Source organism: Mus pahari, chromosome 9, assembly GCF_900095145.1.
Source record: "Mus pahari chromosome 9, PAHARI_EIJ_v1.1, whole genome shotgun sequence".
Classification (NCBI taxonomy): Eukaryota; Metazoa; Chordata; class Mammalia; order Rodentia; family Muridae; genus Mus; species Mus pahari.
The window spans coordinates 70,067,167-70,086,172 of NC_034598.1; the positions used below are offsets into that span (position 1 = coordinate 70,067,167).

General features: G+C 39.5%; 1 protein-coding gene across 3 annotated transcripts in view; it reads left to right on the top strand.

The window, feature by feature from the left end:
- Positions 1–19,006, top strand: part of Mettl25 (methyltransferase like 25) — a 65,286-nt gene that overhangs the window by 30,131 nt on the left and 16,149 nt on the right. For all 3 annotated transcript variants that reach the window (XM_021205117.2, XM_029542638.1, XM_029542639.1), the window contains exons 6-8: positions 3,994–4,088; positions 6,903–6,932; positions 7,879–7,952. In XM_021205117.2, the coding sequence (XP_021060776.1) occupies positions 3,994–4,088; positions 6,903–6,932; positions 7,879–7,952 (199 nt within the window). The remainder of the gene's footprint in view (positions 1–3,993; positions 4,089–6,902; positions 6,933–7,878; positions 7,953–19,006) is intronic.

Sequence of the window (19,006 nt, forward strand, 5' to 3'; positions counted from 1 at the left end):
GATATTCCTCACTGGGGAGCTGTCCTTACAGCATTGACCAGCACAGCACAGGGAGCTGTGCCAGTCTATAGTCATGAGGGAAAATACAACATTCGTATCTGGACTACAGTCCATCACAAACTGTTTCAATCTTGATGGAATGCTAAATATGTATACTTTTTCACTGTGTGTGTATTTTTGTATGTATCTACATATATATTTACTTATGATCTACATATGTGTAGACTGAAATTATTTATCCGCCTTGTATTCAGAACTGAAGAATAGTGAAATCCTAAAGCATCAAGCATATAACACAGTGGTTCTCAACCTGTGGGTCACAACCCCTGTTGGGGTGGTAGCATATCAGGTATTCTGCATGTCAGATATTTACAGTACAGTGTATAACAATAGAAAAATCATTCTGAAGTAGCACAAAATAATTTTACAGTTGGGGGTTACCACAAACAAGGAAGTGTATTAAAGGATTGCAGAATTTGGAAGGTTGAGAACCACTGATACAATGGAGCTAACTATAGGAATAACAGGCAAGAAAATGATTTCAAGAATAGTGCTATATGCAGTGGTGCAGTAGTCAGGTTCTCATACATTACATATACACCCACAGAAGCTTCATACACACACTTTATAATGTGATTTAAAGAATTGCTTCACATTGATTATGGAGACTGAGAAATCCCACATTAGAAAGAGTGAAGATACTAAAAAGCCAATTGTATACGTCCTACCCTGAGACTGAAGATCTAAGAACTTAAAGCACTGATGCAGACATCTGAGTCCAAAGTCAGAACACGGATGTCCTCAAGCAGTCAAGGAGAAAAAGACAGCCCAACCTTCTTCACGTCCTGAGCAGTTGTGGCCTCCAGGGTAATCAGATGTTTCCTCCTCACACCATGGAGCGAAGCTGCTTCATTCACTCACTTTCCAGTTTAAATTTCTGTCTCACCAAAACTCCATTATAGACATATCCAGAGTAATGTTTAAGCACACACATGCACATCTTGTAGCGCCATCAAGTTAGCATAAACTTGACATCTCCCAGAGAGAAAGAAATCAGAAACGGTACATTGTTCTTTTCCTATTATCCTGATGGGGAAATGGGCATTTTGCCATTGTGGTTACCCCTTTAAAATAGTCCTTGAAGCAAAAGCATATTTTTTGGAATCTGTATCTTAGGGACTGATAGGTCCTTAACACATTTGCAGAATGAAATCATAGCATTGAGCGTGTGACCATTATGCTGTCTCGAGATCTAGGACCTGTGTCTAGTAACCCCTTTCCAACTAGAATCATTTAGCGTTTGCATTTAAAGTCTCTTTTAAAGATTCCAAATTTTTAAACTAATTTTCCACAAGATAGTAGGAACTCCTTTTAAACTTACTTTTTATTTATTTATTTTTTTATCTACGGTGAATAAAATTTATTCATGTATGTTATATTCTTTACTATGCTATACAGTATATATACTGCCCGTTCCAACCGCAGGCATGGTGCAGGCAGAGCTGGGCTGAGAGTTCTGTCTTTATCCAAAGGCTGCTAGTGGAAGACTGACTTCCAGGCAACTGAGATGAGAGTCTTAAGCCCACACCCACAGTGACGCACCTATTCCAACCAGGCCACACCTCCAGATGGTGCCACTCCCTGGTCCAAGAATATACAACACAGATGAGCACATCCCAGTAAAGACCGAGTGTTCCAAGGCCTCACTTTCTGCAGTGTATGTCCATGGGTCTCTGTATTTGTTCCCATCTACTGCAGGAGGAGCTTCTCTGATGATGGCTGAGCAAGGCACTGATCTTTGAGTGTAGCAACATGGCGTTAGGAGTTGTTTCATTGCTTCCTTTTTAATAACAGTAGTATTTGCTTTTACCCTAGGTCTCTGGCTGTCTATCTAGTCTCAGGTTCTTGGTCACCCAAGCAGTGTGGTATATGATGGGTTCTACCTCATGGAGTAGACCTGAAGTCTAATCAGAAACTGGTTGGTTACCTCTACAGGCTTTGTGCCACCATTGCCCTAGCATGTCTTTTCATGCTAGGACATCAGTGTAGATCAAAGACTTTGTGGCTAGGTTGGTGTTTCTAGTTCTCCTTTGGTAGCATGCAGGGTACCTGCCCTGGGAATGGAGGCAGAGAGTAAGAAGAGGCTACAGAACTGAGGATGAGACTGGAGGGTTGGATATGGCAGAGACGAGGTAGAGTGAAGGGCTGAAGCTCACCTATCTGTCCCACAAGCCTGTTTCTTTGGGAGGCTTGACTGGTGGGTACCAGGGAATGCCTGCTGAAGTGGAAGGCTGTAATAGAGTGAAGAGAGAGGAGAAGGGAGAGTGGAGAAGATCTGTGGTCTACTGAGATGGGGGGGGGGTACTGCAGTGAGGAAGGGGGTCTGCCACAGTACTGGGATGAAAGTGGGGAGTAGATTTAGAGGAAAGGAGAGAGAGCTAAGATCTACAGTGAGCTTCCCTGCTTTCCCTGGGAGTTGGAGCTTTTTTGTTTGGGGGCAGTGGATCCCTTTTGTTTCAAGTAAGAAGAATTAGTGGTGATAATCCTTCCATTAAGCAACAATTAATGCCACATTTAAGTCATAAAAACTTGAGCAAGGCTCAAACCATTTCTCCAGGTAATCATGAAAATAGAAGTGGTCCAGGGATCACTGCAGTCTGGATAGACCTCAAAGGCTGCATGATTCAGATGCAAATGCAGTGAGATGCTGTGAGATGAAATATGGATCAGGAGGGTGCATTGACATTGCTGGGTATCTGAAAGCGAGGACTCTGCATTCGCAGTGCCCCTGTGACAGTGAGCAACCCGGCATTCTTTCTTCACTTGCCTGTGCCTAGTTTCCCTATCTGAAACCCAGGAAGACTAGCATACCCAGTTCATAGAGCTGCTACAGAGACATTGCACACTGGTACATTTAAGGCACTCACAGAACTATTTCCTAGTATTGAATACCACGTCAGTACTATCTGTACTGAATTCTATCTGTACTCCAGCTCTGAAGATAGGAGAGTCAGACTGAGTCTGGCCTTTGGTAAGCTTTGTTAATGAGTTTTAATTTTATACTTCAATGATTTATTATAAAATTTAAATTTTATCCCTCTTAATCAAAATTTATCCAATCCGTCATAGTACAGGTATTTCTTAGTAGAATAGACCTCTATTGCATTTTCTTTAAAGATTTTTTTTTTAAGTTTTTGGTTTTTCTTAATCTAAAAACCATGTGTGTTTATCTCGATTTTCAATTATTTGTCATAATTTTAATAACAATATCTGTTTCTGAGATCTCAATTTAAAATACTAATAGTTTCTCTGTCTTCCCAAAGTATAGTGGTTTTATCTGTGTAAGGTGTTTGAGCCTTAGCAATTTGTCTACATCTGAGTTAGTTGGCAGTAGAAATGTTGGTTTTCGTTGTCCTTGTTTGAACCACATTAAGTGCAAGTTGAGCCAAATGGCAATGCACAAAAAACATGCTTTCTTAAAACAATGAAAAACACAAGAGCCCATACAGCTAGCTGTTCCATTCCAGAAATGGGATCACAGTGACAGGAAAGATGATGCTCCAGTGTTGTTAGGAATGAAGTCATACTATTCTTCAATAAATTGCCAGCTGTTGTATTTTCTTCCTCTTAGAAAGATGGGTCTGCAATAAATGTCTAGTATGTCATTAGTTGTCTCCTATGGTTACACTAAGTAGGAAGACTGTTGAATTTTAAGTTGTTTTTGCTAAATCTTATATAAATAGTTTTTGGCAAATTGGTTAATATGAGATCTGAAGCTTAAACAAGAAGTAGCTGTTGTTGAGCAAATACATTTGATAACATTAACAAGCTGTCAGTTGACAAACTTGGAATGCACTGTTAAACATCTTGTCACTACTTCATTTTCATCACTGTTTGACTGCCTCAATGATTGACTGGCTCTCAGGAGATTATTTATGGCCCCTGGAAGAGGAAAGATTTTATTTAAATGATCCTTATTTTTCCCATCTGCAGGATATGCTAAGGAAAACTGGGGGTTTCCAATGTGTCACTATCTGAAAGAGAAGAGATGGTGCTGTGGCCATAATGCGAGAATGTCAGCATGTTTGGTACGTCTATTCCTAGAAAACACGAGAACTTTATCCAGGTCTTATGGAATTCATGATTTTTGGCAACTGTTGTTTAATAACCAGTTATGTTCCTGAACATTGCAATTTGTGAAAAACATGATAAAGGTATGAACTAGGTATGCTATTCTCTGATTACTTCAGGTAAGCCATTTCACATCTCCATTATTACAAGGAATTGATTACTAAATAACCAATTCTATGAACTAGGTATGCTAGTCTTCCTATGTTTCAGATAGGAAAACCAGGCATAGCCAAGTGAAGAGAGCTTCCATTTTACATGCAGCATCATAGAAAAGTTTACTCATGGCTGTTGTATTTATGATATGAAGTATATCAACTACAGGTCTTAAACGTAGAATTAGTTCAGTTCTTTATAGCTTCACAGTATCTGTATATTTATAAGTCTTTTTATAATCTATTTTTAATAGAATAGGAGAATATTAAACTATTTAGTCAAAAATGTTATTTTGTTTGATCTGAATGGTGTCCCTACATATAGACCATTTTAGCCCTTGGCATTATTTGTCCATGTTGCCACGTGAGCTTACAAAAGGGAAAGCTAAATGTTAAAGGTATTTACCACCAGAAAGCTTAAATGATGCAATTAGCTTGGAAGAATGAATCTAGAAAACTAAATTATAGAACAAAGACCATAATTAGTATTATAGTATTATATTCTTAAATATTCTGAGTATAGTGCTCTTACCACATACTCACAAAAACATACAATAATGGAGATGTGAAGTGGCTTAGCTGAACTAATCCTTTCACTAGGTATATGTGGGCATCACAATGCATTGGTTTACAGAAACATAGAGTAAGTTTTTAGAAATAAGATATAGTTGGTTGAATAATTTGCTTAATATGTCCAACCATTGAATAAATGAATTCTATCAAAGTCCATTGTTTCCATTACTAGCCTGCTAATGCATGCATGTAAGTTACTGTAGAGGTTTGTAGTCTGTGAATAGCTTAGAGATCTATTTCTTCTCAAATAATAATTTTCTTACGGAGCACATTTAACATACTTCTCTGGAAATTTCTCTTCTTCACTTTATGTGTAAATGAAACTCACTGAGACTGTTATTAGAATAACAGTCATCCTTGGAAGGTCATGACTGTGGGACGAGGCTCGCCAGGCATGTACCTAAAGGCAGGAAATTGAAATAGAGGTTTTTGGGGGAGTTAACTTGATGAACATTTGTTTTGTAACACACATGGAAACACATTTCCATATGGTGAGCATCCTTCACCTGATCTGTGTGGCATGAGGAGCAGAAGTATGATTAATGGGTTAAATAACAAGGTTAGCTTATGATCACTTGCTAACTAGCCTCCCACTCTCAGGTAAGCTGCTGCTCATGATCAGGCCAGTGACCTTGTGTGTGTGTAAAAACTCCACTTACACAAGATAGTCTGTACAGTTCATTTTCATTCTAAACATGTTTGTTTCAGCTATAGCTGAAAACCTATTACAGCAACCTAGAAACCTGAAGCAAAACAGAGAGATTTAAAATGTTAGTTCCAAGCATCCACAATTCAGTTATGCTTTATCTGTCTTCTGTTTGGAGTGTTTCTAATTAAAATTTAAAAACAAAATTTTAGTTAAATACTTACCATCCAATAAATGTGGAAATGCATGTCTAAGAAATGAAAAGTTTTATAAAGACTTATTCAATATATAAATTATATGGTGAATATCATATATATTCAATATGATTATTAAAAGAATTAGAATATGTTTTATAAAATATCTGAGTTCTTGAGTATAAATGTAAAACCAATAATATAGATTTGTAGAAGTGTGCTATGTGCTGTATTAATTATCTTTGTGTCACTGTGACTGTAATCCCTAACAGTAACAATGTAAGAAAGCTTTCTTTTGGCTCACAGTTTCAGGGGGTCTCAGTCCATTGTGGCAGGGAAGGCAGGGTGAGGCAGCCCAGTTCATGTTAGTGAGGGCACATAGTGTTCACACCACTGCACATCTGGACGCAGAGCCACCATGACTCTCCAGAGACTGGGTCCAACCTTCAAATGTCCATCACTAGTATTGATTTCCCCTGGCTGACTATTGCTGACATGGTCTACAGCCTCCCAAAATAACAACAGCACCAAGCAAGCATTCAGAACACGTGTTGACACTGCACACTTCTAACAAGTTCCATTTCTTCTGACACTAAACAGATGAAAATGTGCTTTAAATTCATATAACATGCAGGTTATATTTTTCCCCTAAAATACTCTTCTACCTACAATCTGTTCATGCTTGTTTTGGAAAGATGAAATTAACAGATCAAGTGGGAAGCTTTCTGGTAGAATACCTGCTTAGTTAAGAACAAGAACCTGGGTTAAATTCCCAGTGCCGGAGAAAAACTGAAAAAAAAAAATGAAATTGCCTGTCCCATAAAGTGTAAGATATCACAAAGAAGTTTATAAATCCATCTATGAGTGTGCCATACATACCAGCAGCTTTGGATGTAATTATCTAATCACACTAAACACCAGTTACACTCTGCCATTTCCTGCTAATTCCTTCTACAATTCAGAGTGTATAATCAGAATATGAATGTGTTTTTATATATGACACGTTTCCATTATAAATTAGTCCTAATTTATACAAGGATATGAGGTAACATTCTTTAACAATATTAATGTTTTTAACTATGTAAACTTCTGTGTTATCGCTTAATTAATCTTTTTGATTGTCACTATTGCAAATCCTTGTAGAGTATATTTATAAATCTCCTAAGACTCGATATGTCAGCAGAATGTCTTCTTTCTTTCTTTCAGTCATTGGAGCGGGTTGCAGTCGGCCAAGGGGTAAGTGAAAGTGTTTAACGTAGCTAATGAACGAATATAGTTTTTCTCTCAGGCCCTCTGCAGACCTGGCCTGCTGTTGAACTTCAAACCTGGTGGGTTTTAATAAATAACACCTCCTCTTGTCATCACTGCACATTCAAGTGTATACATGCGCCATGTGTTTAATGTGAACTTTCAGCATGATACATTAAGGTTTGAGGAAAATTTACCCTTTGCCCTCATTCTATGTATCACATACATAATACATGTGTCAGAGGGTACACACTCTTGTTTTTTCCTCATTTAAAATACACTGTAAGTGTTAGGTGGATTGATTACTTGTGAAAAAAGAAAAGTCAATTCTAAGACATAGCTAGTTCATTCCTAGAGCAGCCAGGCACAGGCAGCGTAGGAAATGCTGACTGTCTTTCCCTCCCCCCCACCGGGACTCAGCAGGATCGAGTAGATGAGTTATTCCAAGAGTGAGCACAGGAAGGGACTCGGTAACTTCATTTCTTTTGGGAAGCAACTGTAAAGCTTTATTTGCTCATGATAGATAAACTTGGGAATAATAGTTGGTTTTGTCCTGCTTGTTTTTCTCTGTGAACTTTATGTATATTACCTTGTTTAAAATGCAAATGCATCTCATATAGTCTGTCATTACTTTCTCACTCAGCTCTTATTTTTTATAAAATATACATGTATTTACAAAGTATCTTTTTATAATACATATGTATATATTATCTTAATATAAAGAAAATTGTCATCTGCTCTGTAGCTATGCCAACAAGAAGTGAAGAACTTTGTAAGCAATTGGTATCTAACAATATTTCAAACAAGAGTAAATTTACCAAAATACTTGGCATTTCAGTAGGTTAGGCTTGTAATGTTTACTAGACCCCAAGTCTTCAGTATTGATTTTGTTTTTTGGGTTTCATTTTTATACATATATATGTGTCTTTTTCAGCTGCCTACTGAATCACTCTTCTATCGTGCTGTTCTTCAGAATATTATTAAGGATTATTATGGCATCGGCAAATGGTATGAGAATTTTTGTCATTTTCCTGGGACTCAGAGATTAGTTAGTTTACCTATAACATGAAATACCTTTGGTTCAATACCAAACAACCAAACAATGAGTGAATAAATAAAATACCTGTGTTATATTGTTAGATGAGTGGTTTTTTTTTTTTTTTAAATATTTGGGTTAATTTAGAAAGAATAAATTATAAATAGTTTAGTTTGCTTATTCTTTTTAAAAAAAGAGAGAGAGAGCATTGAGTTTATTAATGATTACTAAAGGATAATCAGTGTGGCCCAGAATTGGCCCAAGCAAAGAGGAACAAGAGTGTCTCTAACCTTAGGTACATTTCGGCCCCTGCAACTGTGAAGTGATAGTGCCAGCCTTGGGTTTTCCACAAGCAAGAAGGTGACCTTGAAAGTAAAGCAAGCGGCACAGTGTCTGGCAGTTGGAAGTGAGGAGATAGATGCTGGTCCTTCCATTAGTAAAAGCTTGTTCTGTTAATATTAAAGGGCTTGGATAAGCCTTCCAGCGACGCTTTGTAACTAAATCATAAATTTCCATTTCCCTTCATGGCGACACACACTGACAGATAGTACATGAGAGTCCATCAGAAACTCAAGAAATCCGTGATTCAGCTGTTCTCAAACCAAGGTTTTGGGTTGCCAAACAGAAACACTTTTGAAGGCAAATACCAGGGTTTACAAGCTTCCATTGAGTGGATTTTAAAATGGACAGGGCATCTTGTGATGTGGCTGAGCTCCTGGGACTGCAGAGCAGGAAGACGCAATGAGGAGAAGTAGGGCCCAGAGGGTGAAGGGTGTGCTCTTCAGGGTTGGGGAAGACGGTGCAATGTCTTGTGAACATACTCAACCCTCTGTCTACCTTCCCCATACCCAACATTTGCCACTTCCCTGTTTCCCCATATCAAGGTTAATTTGTGCTGTCCAAATAATTTTGGATGTATGTCCATACAGTGGAGTGTAGTTGACTAGACAGAGACTACACTAAACTAACTAGCACGTGACAAGTGCTGATAGTCCTCAGTTAGGGGTGGAGCTTTGTGCCCAGTTCCCCCTCTCCATACTAGAATTTAGTCTGGCTGCATGGTCTTGTGTACGCTGTCACAGCTACTATAAGTTCGTATGTGCAGCTGGTGTGTTGTGTCCAAAAGACACTATCTACCTGTTCTGGCTCTTAAACTCTTGTGCCCTCTTCAGTGTTGTAGAGTCCTGACAGTTAAGGCTAAGGCTGAATAGAAAACTGGCACTCTAACCTCTGGCGATAAGAAGTACTTTATCACTAACAACCTAATCTTACAGAGTCCACATGAAAAGCTTCACTTCCTTCCTATCAAGCTACCCAGCACTTGCCCCTTTCTCCTTCCAAACATAGTAAAATAAAAATTAGAATTTACACTGCTTCTCAGCAGTGATCAGACACTCCAGTGGAGATCACTTGGGGTCACAGCAGTAGCCAGGATGAACCCCACCAAGCATGTAGGATATCCTTGGGCTGGCTCTGCACAAGTTTATAGCACTTGAGTCATAGATATACAGACTGAAGCAAGCAAACAAGCAGATGTCCGTCAGTAGATCTGTAGTTAAAGCGGCCCCTGATAGCTCCTATCAGAGACTGTTCGCTGGGCAGCACAGCGGAACAGAATATTGTTATATGCAGCAATCTGGGTGAATCTCCAGAGAGTTGGCTTGGAGAAGAAAACCCAACTATAAAAGTATATATAATGTGTGATTCTGTTTTTACCCATTCTTGGGGATGGAAGCATAGCTCAGTGGAAGAACAGTTTTCTAGAATGTACAAGGCCTTGGGCTTAGGCCCAGTATGACAACAGGGCAAAGTGTTGGGGACAACAAAATAGACCCACTCAGTACATACTTGAAATGACAAAAGTTACAGAAGTTGCAAGATCCTGCTGATTTCTAGAGGAAAGGGGAAGAAGGTGGGGTGGGAAGAAGTAGGTGTGGTGGTCAGACAGCAGACCAAGTGACCCTGCTGTAATGGACATGCTGTCTAGGCAGGTAGAATCTGTGTCTACTGCTTTACCATGGAAAGCTACATTAAGGGTTCACTTAGTCATGCATCTTCTTTCTTACAGCTTTGTGTGATCTTACATTTTATGATAAAACATTTAATAAAAGCAATGGGAGGCAGAACATACAATAGTGGCCCACATAAAAATTGTAATTGTAAATAACAGCAGTAAATGAACAAAATGAAGAAGGAGGGCAGAGCCAGCATGACTTTCTATGAAGAGAGGGGTCCATGTATGGGAGGCTTTGGAAAGTCTCTTTGATAAATGAATGGAGCAGAAAAAACCTACAAAGTATTACACAGAAGATCTCAGGATGGTAGTCAGATTTTCAGAAAGATGGTTCTTTACCCAGGCATCATTTAAAAGCATAATTTTAAAATACCACTAGAATCTTAACTATAAAAATCAGCCATATCTAGACCTGGGCATGGTCAAACATACTGTAGCCCTAGCTAATCAAAAGACTGAGGCAAGGGTATTAAAGTTTAAAGGCAGATTAGACCATATAGGGAAATTCTGTCCAAATGACCAGAAAAGAGAAAAAAATATTATGTCTAATTAGAAGCCTAACTACAGTAATTGAATACACTCGTGAGGAATACAATAAATAGAAAAATGAATGTACTGAAAAACTAAAATGCGAGCTCTCAAGCGAAGTACCGGCTCCCTGTGATCCAGAGCCTGTAAGGACTAACCCAGAGCATGGGTGTGTCAGTGCATACACAGAATTTACCAGCACACATACAAGAAAGCTGAATAGCAAATGAAGCAAAGACAGTCATGAAGGGGTTGGGGAGGGAGAGAGATGTTCTTCTGGCAGCCGCTTTCTAAAGGGAAGGAATAGGGCGGCAGCAGAGTGTGGGAAGGAGACCTGTGCTCCTTAAGTTCTTCGACAGTTTTCCACATAACTGGAGGCCTGTGTTTTAGTAATCAGGCATGTTCATCCTTCATTCACTTCTATCCTTGTCTTTTCGCAGTGTTGGGGATGATGCATGCTAGGCAAACAGTTCACTGCTGGACGACGTCCCTACTGTCTATCTTCTGTAGTGAGAGCCAGAAAAGGCAGGCCGGGCTTTGGTTTGGTTTGGTTTGTTTTTCTGTTGTAAGTTATGAGTTACCAAGTTTAACCGTATTTTTTTAGTCTTACCCAATAGTAAAGTAAAAACCCAGATTGTTAAAACGTTCTCACTAAATTACAGCAGATCCGTTAATCTGCACTGTGTAATCAATTTAAAATTAAAAGGACTGTATCTTTAAAACTGAAATGTAGTTTAAAGATTTACAGAAGACGGTCTCATACATGGTGTTTGAAGCCTTTAATGTGTATTAGCATGTAAAAGATACCCGGTGAGTCCATGGCTCAGTGGTGCTGGGGAAGCTTGTATGTACATCTATTCTTTGTGTTTGCATTCCTTTACCCTGTGTGCCGCTTCTTCACCGCGTCCTCAGCCTGCACACAGCTGTTGGCTGGAGAGTATGTGTGCTGCCCCTGTACTTGTAGGCTTGTATTCAGGGGAAAGCGTGTGAGTAGTGCCTTGCCTTGAGTAGAATCTTAATTAGATCTAATGTATTCACATCTATTAAAAGAAGGGACGCGTTCCTCCTTAGCATGCTGGCCCTTTTACTCTCACATAGGGCCCTTTTAATCTGCCCTGAATTTCCCTTCCTTTTTCTTTCAACCATTACATTTTTCTATTTTATTGAAAATATTTGATAATGTTTCACCTTTATATAGCCCACCTAAAAGATTTTCATTGTCACATTCCAAGCTACTTCTGATCTGTCACATCTATCCCTGCCACTTAATACATCCCTTGCTCTCTGAGCAGCTGCCCATGCTCCCTGGCTGCACTGCATTCTTGCATTTCTTGTGTGACTATTTTTGTGTCTCCCATGCTTTGGGGAACGCTTTGATCTACCTGGTGTAGACTCTTACCCATTTCTGCCACTTCTTTCCCCTAGAACATGTAGCACATGGAATCCTTAGTGTCCTCTCAACTCCCATGGGAGTTGTATTTTTCGCTTTTTTTTTTTTTAACCTTCTTTCTGCCCGTTGTACTTAAACTGTAATAAATGGCTTCTAATGATTTTCATAGTAAAATGACCTGTCCTTCACAACCACCTAGTGAACTCCTAATGCCCAGGATCCTGTTAAATGAAAAGTCCTCTGTGAACCACACTTCCTGTTATTGATCATCTCCCACCTCACTTGGAGTTATACCCGCTTCCTTTCTTTTCCTATCACTACTTCTCTACTTCCCTTGACTATGTTCTGCTGTTTTACTTCCCCCACTGAAGCAAACAAGACCTTTCAGGAGCCTTGACTTCCCTGTTGCTGATATCACAAGCATTGCTCCGCCCTTTCTGTCTTTGCCTGGGATCTGTGTTGCCCACAGTTTATTGGTCTGTGTTGGAGCATCCTTCTCTCCTATTCTAGTGAAACACTGATTTGCTTGATGTTTCTTGAAAATGCCGGAAGAGCTCCTCGGGCTTTGCCTCCTCTGTTCCCTGGCTGGAATGTTCCACTGCAGACCCTGTGTAGCTCTCTCCTACTGCCGCCTTCAGTCCCTCAGTAAGCATCATTGTCTACAGAATATCTCCCAGTCACCCACCCTCCCTTCATCCCTCCGTCCTTACTCATTTTTGCCGTGCTTTCTTCCTGAACTTTCTCATTGTTGTTCCCTATTTGACTTTATTGTCATCTCAGAATTCCTATGATGTTTTTTTCTTGGTTTTCTTCAGTACAACTGGTAGGACCTGATAACCTGCGTCCAAAGTATTTTTAAACACTTGGAAAAGGACAAATCGGACTTTGATCAGTGTGGGTTGATGTCCTCCTCCAAATTGTTGCTCCAGAATGGTATTAGTTAAGTACTTGGTAGAGACATTAATATAAGTTCATGCATCACCTGATGGTCCACTGCCTATAGTCCCGCGTACTCATATTTTAAAGACTAGGTAATTGGATGAGAGATATCAGAGTTATCATTTTAACACAGGTATTTGGGGCCGGGCAGTGGTGGTGCACGCCTTTAATCCCAGCACTTGGGAGGCAGAGGCAGGCGGATTTCTGAGTTCGAGGACAGCTTGGTCCACAGAGGGAGTTCAAGGACAGCCAGGACTATACAGAGAAACCCTGTCTCGAAAAAACCAAAATTTAAAAATAAAAAAAAAAAAAAAAAAAAAGAAAGAAAGAAAGGTATTTGGGGATGGCTGAGATAAGATTGACATTGACTAGTTTGGACATCTCTGTCTCACAAATACAAAGATAAAGAATAAGATGCTAAGCACAAGAGCTCTGCATGAGTCCTGCCCCCGTGTAATAACTGACGTCTCCAGTGCTTCTGAGTCCCTTCCTCCCCATTCTCTTGTTTGTAAACTGAGATTGCTAATGGTACCTTAGAGTGGTTCTGGGAAAGGTCAGTTACTGCTCAAAGCAATGTTTGAAACCTAGTGTTATTACTTTTCTAATCAATATCTTTGTTAAAACCATCTCGCGAAGTATATGCACACTAATATTCTTAAACTGCTTTGTGAAACAAACTTTAAAAAACATTATGAAGAGAATTATTTGGAACCCTCTGAGAACCTCTGTTGGTATTTAAGTCAGTATCTGACTGTTCAAAACCCAAAGGCACTGACAGCAGCAACATAAATGTTATAAACTTTTGTGAATAACTGTAAGGTACCAAGATTCTTATTAAATAGTACTGTTGACATTAATATTTTCTGTTAGCTGTAGTAAATACAGACGTGTTTTACATCTTGGAAGTTTTGTGCAACATCTTTTCATTGGCTCACTAGTCTTTGCTGTCCTAGATAGTTTTATGTGTGATAAATTCCATCTGTCTAGAAGCCAGCAAGTATTTTTATCAGTTTCCTCTGCATATTATTTGCCTGTATATTACAGAATACTTGTTTAAAATATTCTGTTATAATTTAAATGATTACCAAGCAAATGTTACTTAGATTCATGTAATCTACATGCTCACAGGAATCAACTCTTAATGTATTTTCTGTTCATGTGACATATACCATATAGTAAACAATTTGGGGACACTGAATTAGAGGATAGGGTTGGATTTTGTTATTGTCGTTTGTTTGCTTGCTTGTGTTTTTTGATTTCACAGATGAAAGCTCTGTCTGTGTGTGTATCTGTGTTGATGTGCATGCCTCCCTGTGTGTGCAAGTGCATACCGGTGTGTGCACATGGAGGCCAACAGTTGCTGTCTAGTACTTCTCCTGTAAGTCAGCTTCTGCCACTAAAACTGAAGTTCTTGGTTCTTGATAGGCTGGTCGACCTATCTGTCTGCATCTCTCCAGCTTTCCAGGGCTGGGGTTAAAGGCACAAGCTGCTATGCCAAGATTTTTTACTTCCGGTCTAGGGATCTGAACCTAGGTCCTTGAACAGCAACTGAGCATCTACACAGGTCCTTGAAGATCTTGTCCTGACATAGTTTTAAAAGAAAGTGTTACATCTATGTCTGTGTGTTTTCATTCAGAGTTTGGGAGATAATGTCCATGTAGCAGGGCGCCTGTGTGGAGGACAGCTTGCAGAAGGGAGTTCTTTGCTTCTAGCACATGGGTCCTGGGAATGGATCAGGTCATCAGACGTGGTGGCAGTGCTCTTACTTGTTGAGCTACCTCACCAGTCACCCTTGAAGAATTTTATATGGTGAAAATAAAGAGCCTGTGAGTAGAGAATTTCAGAATGGGACTGGAGAGGCGAGTCAGTGGGTATGAGCACTCACTCTCCATCCAGAGGACCAGAGTCGGTTCACAGCATCCATGCTAGGCTGGGAACATCATTTGTAAATTCTAGATCTAAGGGAGCCTCCATCTTCTGATGCTGCCTTTCTTGCACATACATGCACATGCATACACATAAATCTAAACACAAAGGTTTCAAAGACACAGAAAAGAAGGAAAACAGTAACACTCAAATCCTTAATCTTATATATTTTCTGGCAGAAAATATTACCTAAATAATGAATAAAAAGATTTCTATTTTATTGAAATATTTCAACATAAATTAAGATAGTGAATATGCCATGTAAGTAATAAAATTATCCAAGCAGACTCTAAATACATCTTGTTTCATAATGAAAAAAATGGCATTAGCACTTTATGTTTAAGGCTGTTATATTCTGAAGTTATCTAAGCAGATTTCATTGTTATAAATGGTGATTATAAAACTGGAGGGTGCAGACTAGTAATAGCAAGTTCTCACAAAATGACTGACATAACTAAAAACATAATACATCCATATTCCATTTGTGTATATCTTTATTTCACTCATTTATTTTCCATAATTTAAGTCTTAAAGGTCTTGGACCTGCATCTTCTTCTCATGTTGACTAACAAAATTTAGTACCTATCCTTAGAACCGTACATGTTTCTAAATACTGGACAAGAAAAACCCTTTCCTTGCAACTACAAAAGAACAGGTCCTACTCTGTATCAGAGATTCATAGCGCCTTTTCCTTCGGGGTGGCAAGACTGTTGCATGGGTACTCTGTAAGGGCGTAGGCATAGAAAGGTGTTCTGAAATATTCCTCTGTCAGTTTACCTGTGGCTCAGAGGTGACCATTCTTCGTTTGCAGCTTAGTAGTATAAAGCAGGAGTTCCATACTTGCTCTGCAGGATGTAGCATTGGCTAGGAGTTCCTGACTGAAGTGTGGAAACAGACACCAGGCAGCTTGCTAAACCTCTCACATTATTTTTCTTAATGGCGTCAGGAAGAGCTAGCCCATGGAGCAGTTTGAGGGCCAAGTGAAGGAACAGTGTGTCCTTTACTTTGCGCTTCACCTCGTGTTTTCATTTAACATTTCCACTATGTCCCAACTTACTCTTGTTTGTATAGTTAGGCTTGCCTTTGTTTGTGTTCCTTCAGTACATACAGTAAGGATAGTGATCCATTTCCCTGTTGTTGAGTGAAAAGGTTTGTTCTGCTTGTGTAGTAAATGATTGGATCCACTCTTGAGATGCTCCCAAACACTCTACAATACTAGGCACTAGCAGTGTGCTCAGAAACAACGCAATAGAGCCTGTTCTCTGCTGCCGAGAACAGTGGTGACCTCAGTTCCACCCCTGGGCCCCACACAGTAGAGTAAGAGGATACAGCCTCTTGCAAACTGTCTGCTGTCCACATAGGCACTGCAGCACGCCCATGCTCACAATCACGCAGTCCTATGTGCCATATCTTACACATAAGATGAATACTTATTGTGTGATACACTAGTGTAGAACATTTACAGTGAGCTCAAGATTTGGAATAAAGAAGGCAAAAAAAAAAAAATGAAAGGAAGAATAAAATTATAATGTTCATCCCCTTTGGAAAAGCCTACTAAGTTAAAATATCAAGGAAAGAATAATCAGAAAAATAAGAATATGTGAAAGAAATGTTTGTGTCAGGATTCTAATTTCATCTGGAGTGCCAGAGGTGGCTTCCGTAAAGAAGCACTGTTTGAGGTAGGTTCTGAAGGGAGTTTGGGCTTCCAAGGACAAAGCTTGAAAGTAGGATGAATGTTCTAAGAACAGTGTTTATAGTTAAAAGAGCGTGTGCTCAAGAGCTGCGCAAGTGCCAGTGTTGCCGAGGAGACAGTGTCATAACACAGTGTTGGGAGACTCAGTGGGACCCCAGGCCAGCCTGCTTCACTCAGGGCAGCGCTCACAGCTTCCGCCTTACAATTCAAGATTCATGAGACACTCGTGAAGAATTTAAACAGCAAGAGTGACCCAACCAGTCACCTCTCTAGTTTTGCTTGGCTTATAGTTTCTTCCTGTTATTGCTAAAGACAAATAATAATACAAAGATTTCAAATGTCTTATGTAATAAATTATTGTATAGTACACTAAAGTATTCTTAACAGTAACTGAGCTATAAAAGAAATAAAAATTAAAAATATGTCTTTTATTTTTAAGCAGTCTAAATTAATAAATCCTGGAATCAAACCAGTCCAATTATACTTACATTCTGATGTTAGCCTGCAATGCCATCTAATTCTGGTAAATTTGATGTTACTTAACCAGCTTCTAGCTGAGAGAGAGAGAAAGAGAGAAAGAGGGAAGGAGGAAGGGAGGAGGGAGAGAGGGAGGGAGGGAGGGAGATCTGGTAGGTTAACAATGGAAGACCATGTAGCAAGGAATATGTGGGAAGCAGGAATTGGACTTAACTGGGTAAAACAAAGGGCAAAAGTTGGGTGGGTGGGTAGGTGGGTGGGGAAGAGGGCTGGATCTAGGAAGAATTGGGGGAAGGATGAGTAGGCTTAAAACATGGGAAATTCTCAGAGAGGAAATGGTAAATATAATTGCAAAAGATTACTTAACAGACACAAATATATATTGAATATAAAAATGTTAATAAAATATTTACACAGAAGGCTAAAATAAATTCCAGGAGCTTAGAGGATGGCTCATTGGGTAAAATGCTTCCTGCTCAAGCCTTTGGACCTGAGTTGAGAATCTTATGTATCCACATAAAACCACACCTATAATAAAAACCTTTACAGCCCTAAAGCACAGTGGCAAAGCAAGAGAGCCATCAGCCTTGCCGGCCAGCCAGTCTAGACAAAATGTGGGGTTCCAGGTCAGTGAGAAGCCCTGTTGGAAAAGTAAAATGGAGAGGAAAAGAGACACACACAGAATAACCCAAAAATATGACTTCAGGAGTGGTTTTGCTTTTAGTAGAGCCAAAGAAAAGGCTTACTGCGTAGAGGTGTTTGCTCCAAAACCTGATGGCCTCAGTTCAATCCCTGGGCCCCACACAGTAGAATAAGAGGGTACAGGCTCTTGAAAGCTGTCTGCTGTCCTCCATATTAGGCACTGCAGCATGCCCATGCTCACACACATAAATAAATGTAATTTTAAAATAAAGAGATACTATGCAGAGAGACAGCTAATATGTCTTGTTCTAAGGACTGTACATGTATTAGCCATGGTAATCCTAATGTTCTCTAATAAGGAAGTACAACTGCTGTTAGGGAGCTAGTTGATGGCAGAACTAGTGTAACAGAAAGCTACAGTCTTGTCTGTCATATGTCTGTTAGGCACTCCATAAGGTGACATTGAATAGTGTACAATAGAGTCCTTTCACCAAGGGAAAGAATGGCTTTCCCGTTGGGTTCAGGGAAGATACCCTGGAGGCATTCTTAAGATGAAAAGCAGGTAGTGACATTAGATGGCATCTTTTGTGACTAGCTAATCAGTTCAGTTCAGTATTCTATTATGTTTCAGCTATACCTGTCTACTATGTCAGTATCTGTTGGGCATAAGATGTGTAACTATTTGTCGAAACTAAGAATGACATATAACCCTGTAAAACATTTGTTTTGGCTTCGTCAAACTGTACCTATTCAAACGCCTTCGCACTCAAGACAGTGGTAGAATAACAGATTGAATGAGAAGATAATAAGGACTATAGACATTCAGAATAAGCAGACTGATAACTACTTTGTGAAAAAGACTTGGTGCACATGAGCCTTTCCTTGTGAATTACTAATACAGCTAAGGAGCGTGGGGAACTGCTTCTCTATTCAGAAGTGATTATCTGCACAGATAAAACAAATGGAAGTGTGGTAGACAATCCAAACCAGTAACCAAGCATTTAAAAGGAAAAAACCAGAGTTGACAATGTAATGGATGGTGTGTGAGAAGGTGGGGAAACGTTGTAAATGTGCGTCCTGGTTGTATAATTGATGGAATAGTCACAACTTTGGGGGTAGAGAAGAGACAAAACACTTCTAAAAGACCAAAAAAAAAAAAAATCTTCTAAAAGCATGTAAACAGAAATGAAGAAATATTTCAAGGATGTGGATAGAACACTGGGGATGGGGGGTGATGGAGGCAGGAGGCACCAAATGGAGCAGGAAGTTGGAAAGGACAGACTGTGGGGAAGGCTAGCTAACAGGAGAGAACTTGGAACACACCTTATAGAAACCTATTGTAGAAGCTTCCAGAGGTATGTACATACGCATATACATACGGGAAAGGAGTTTAAACCCTGTTACCCTGTAACAGCAC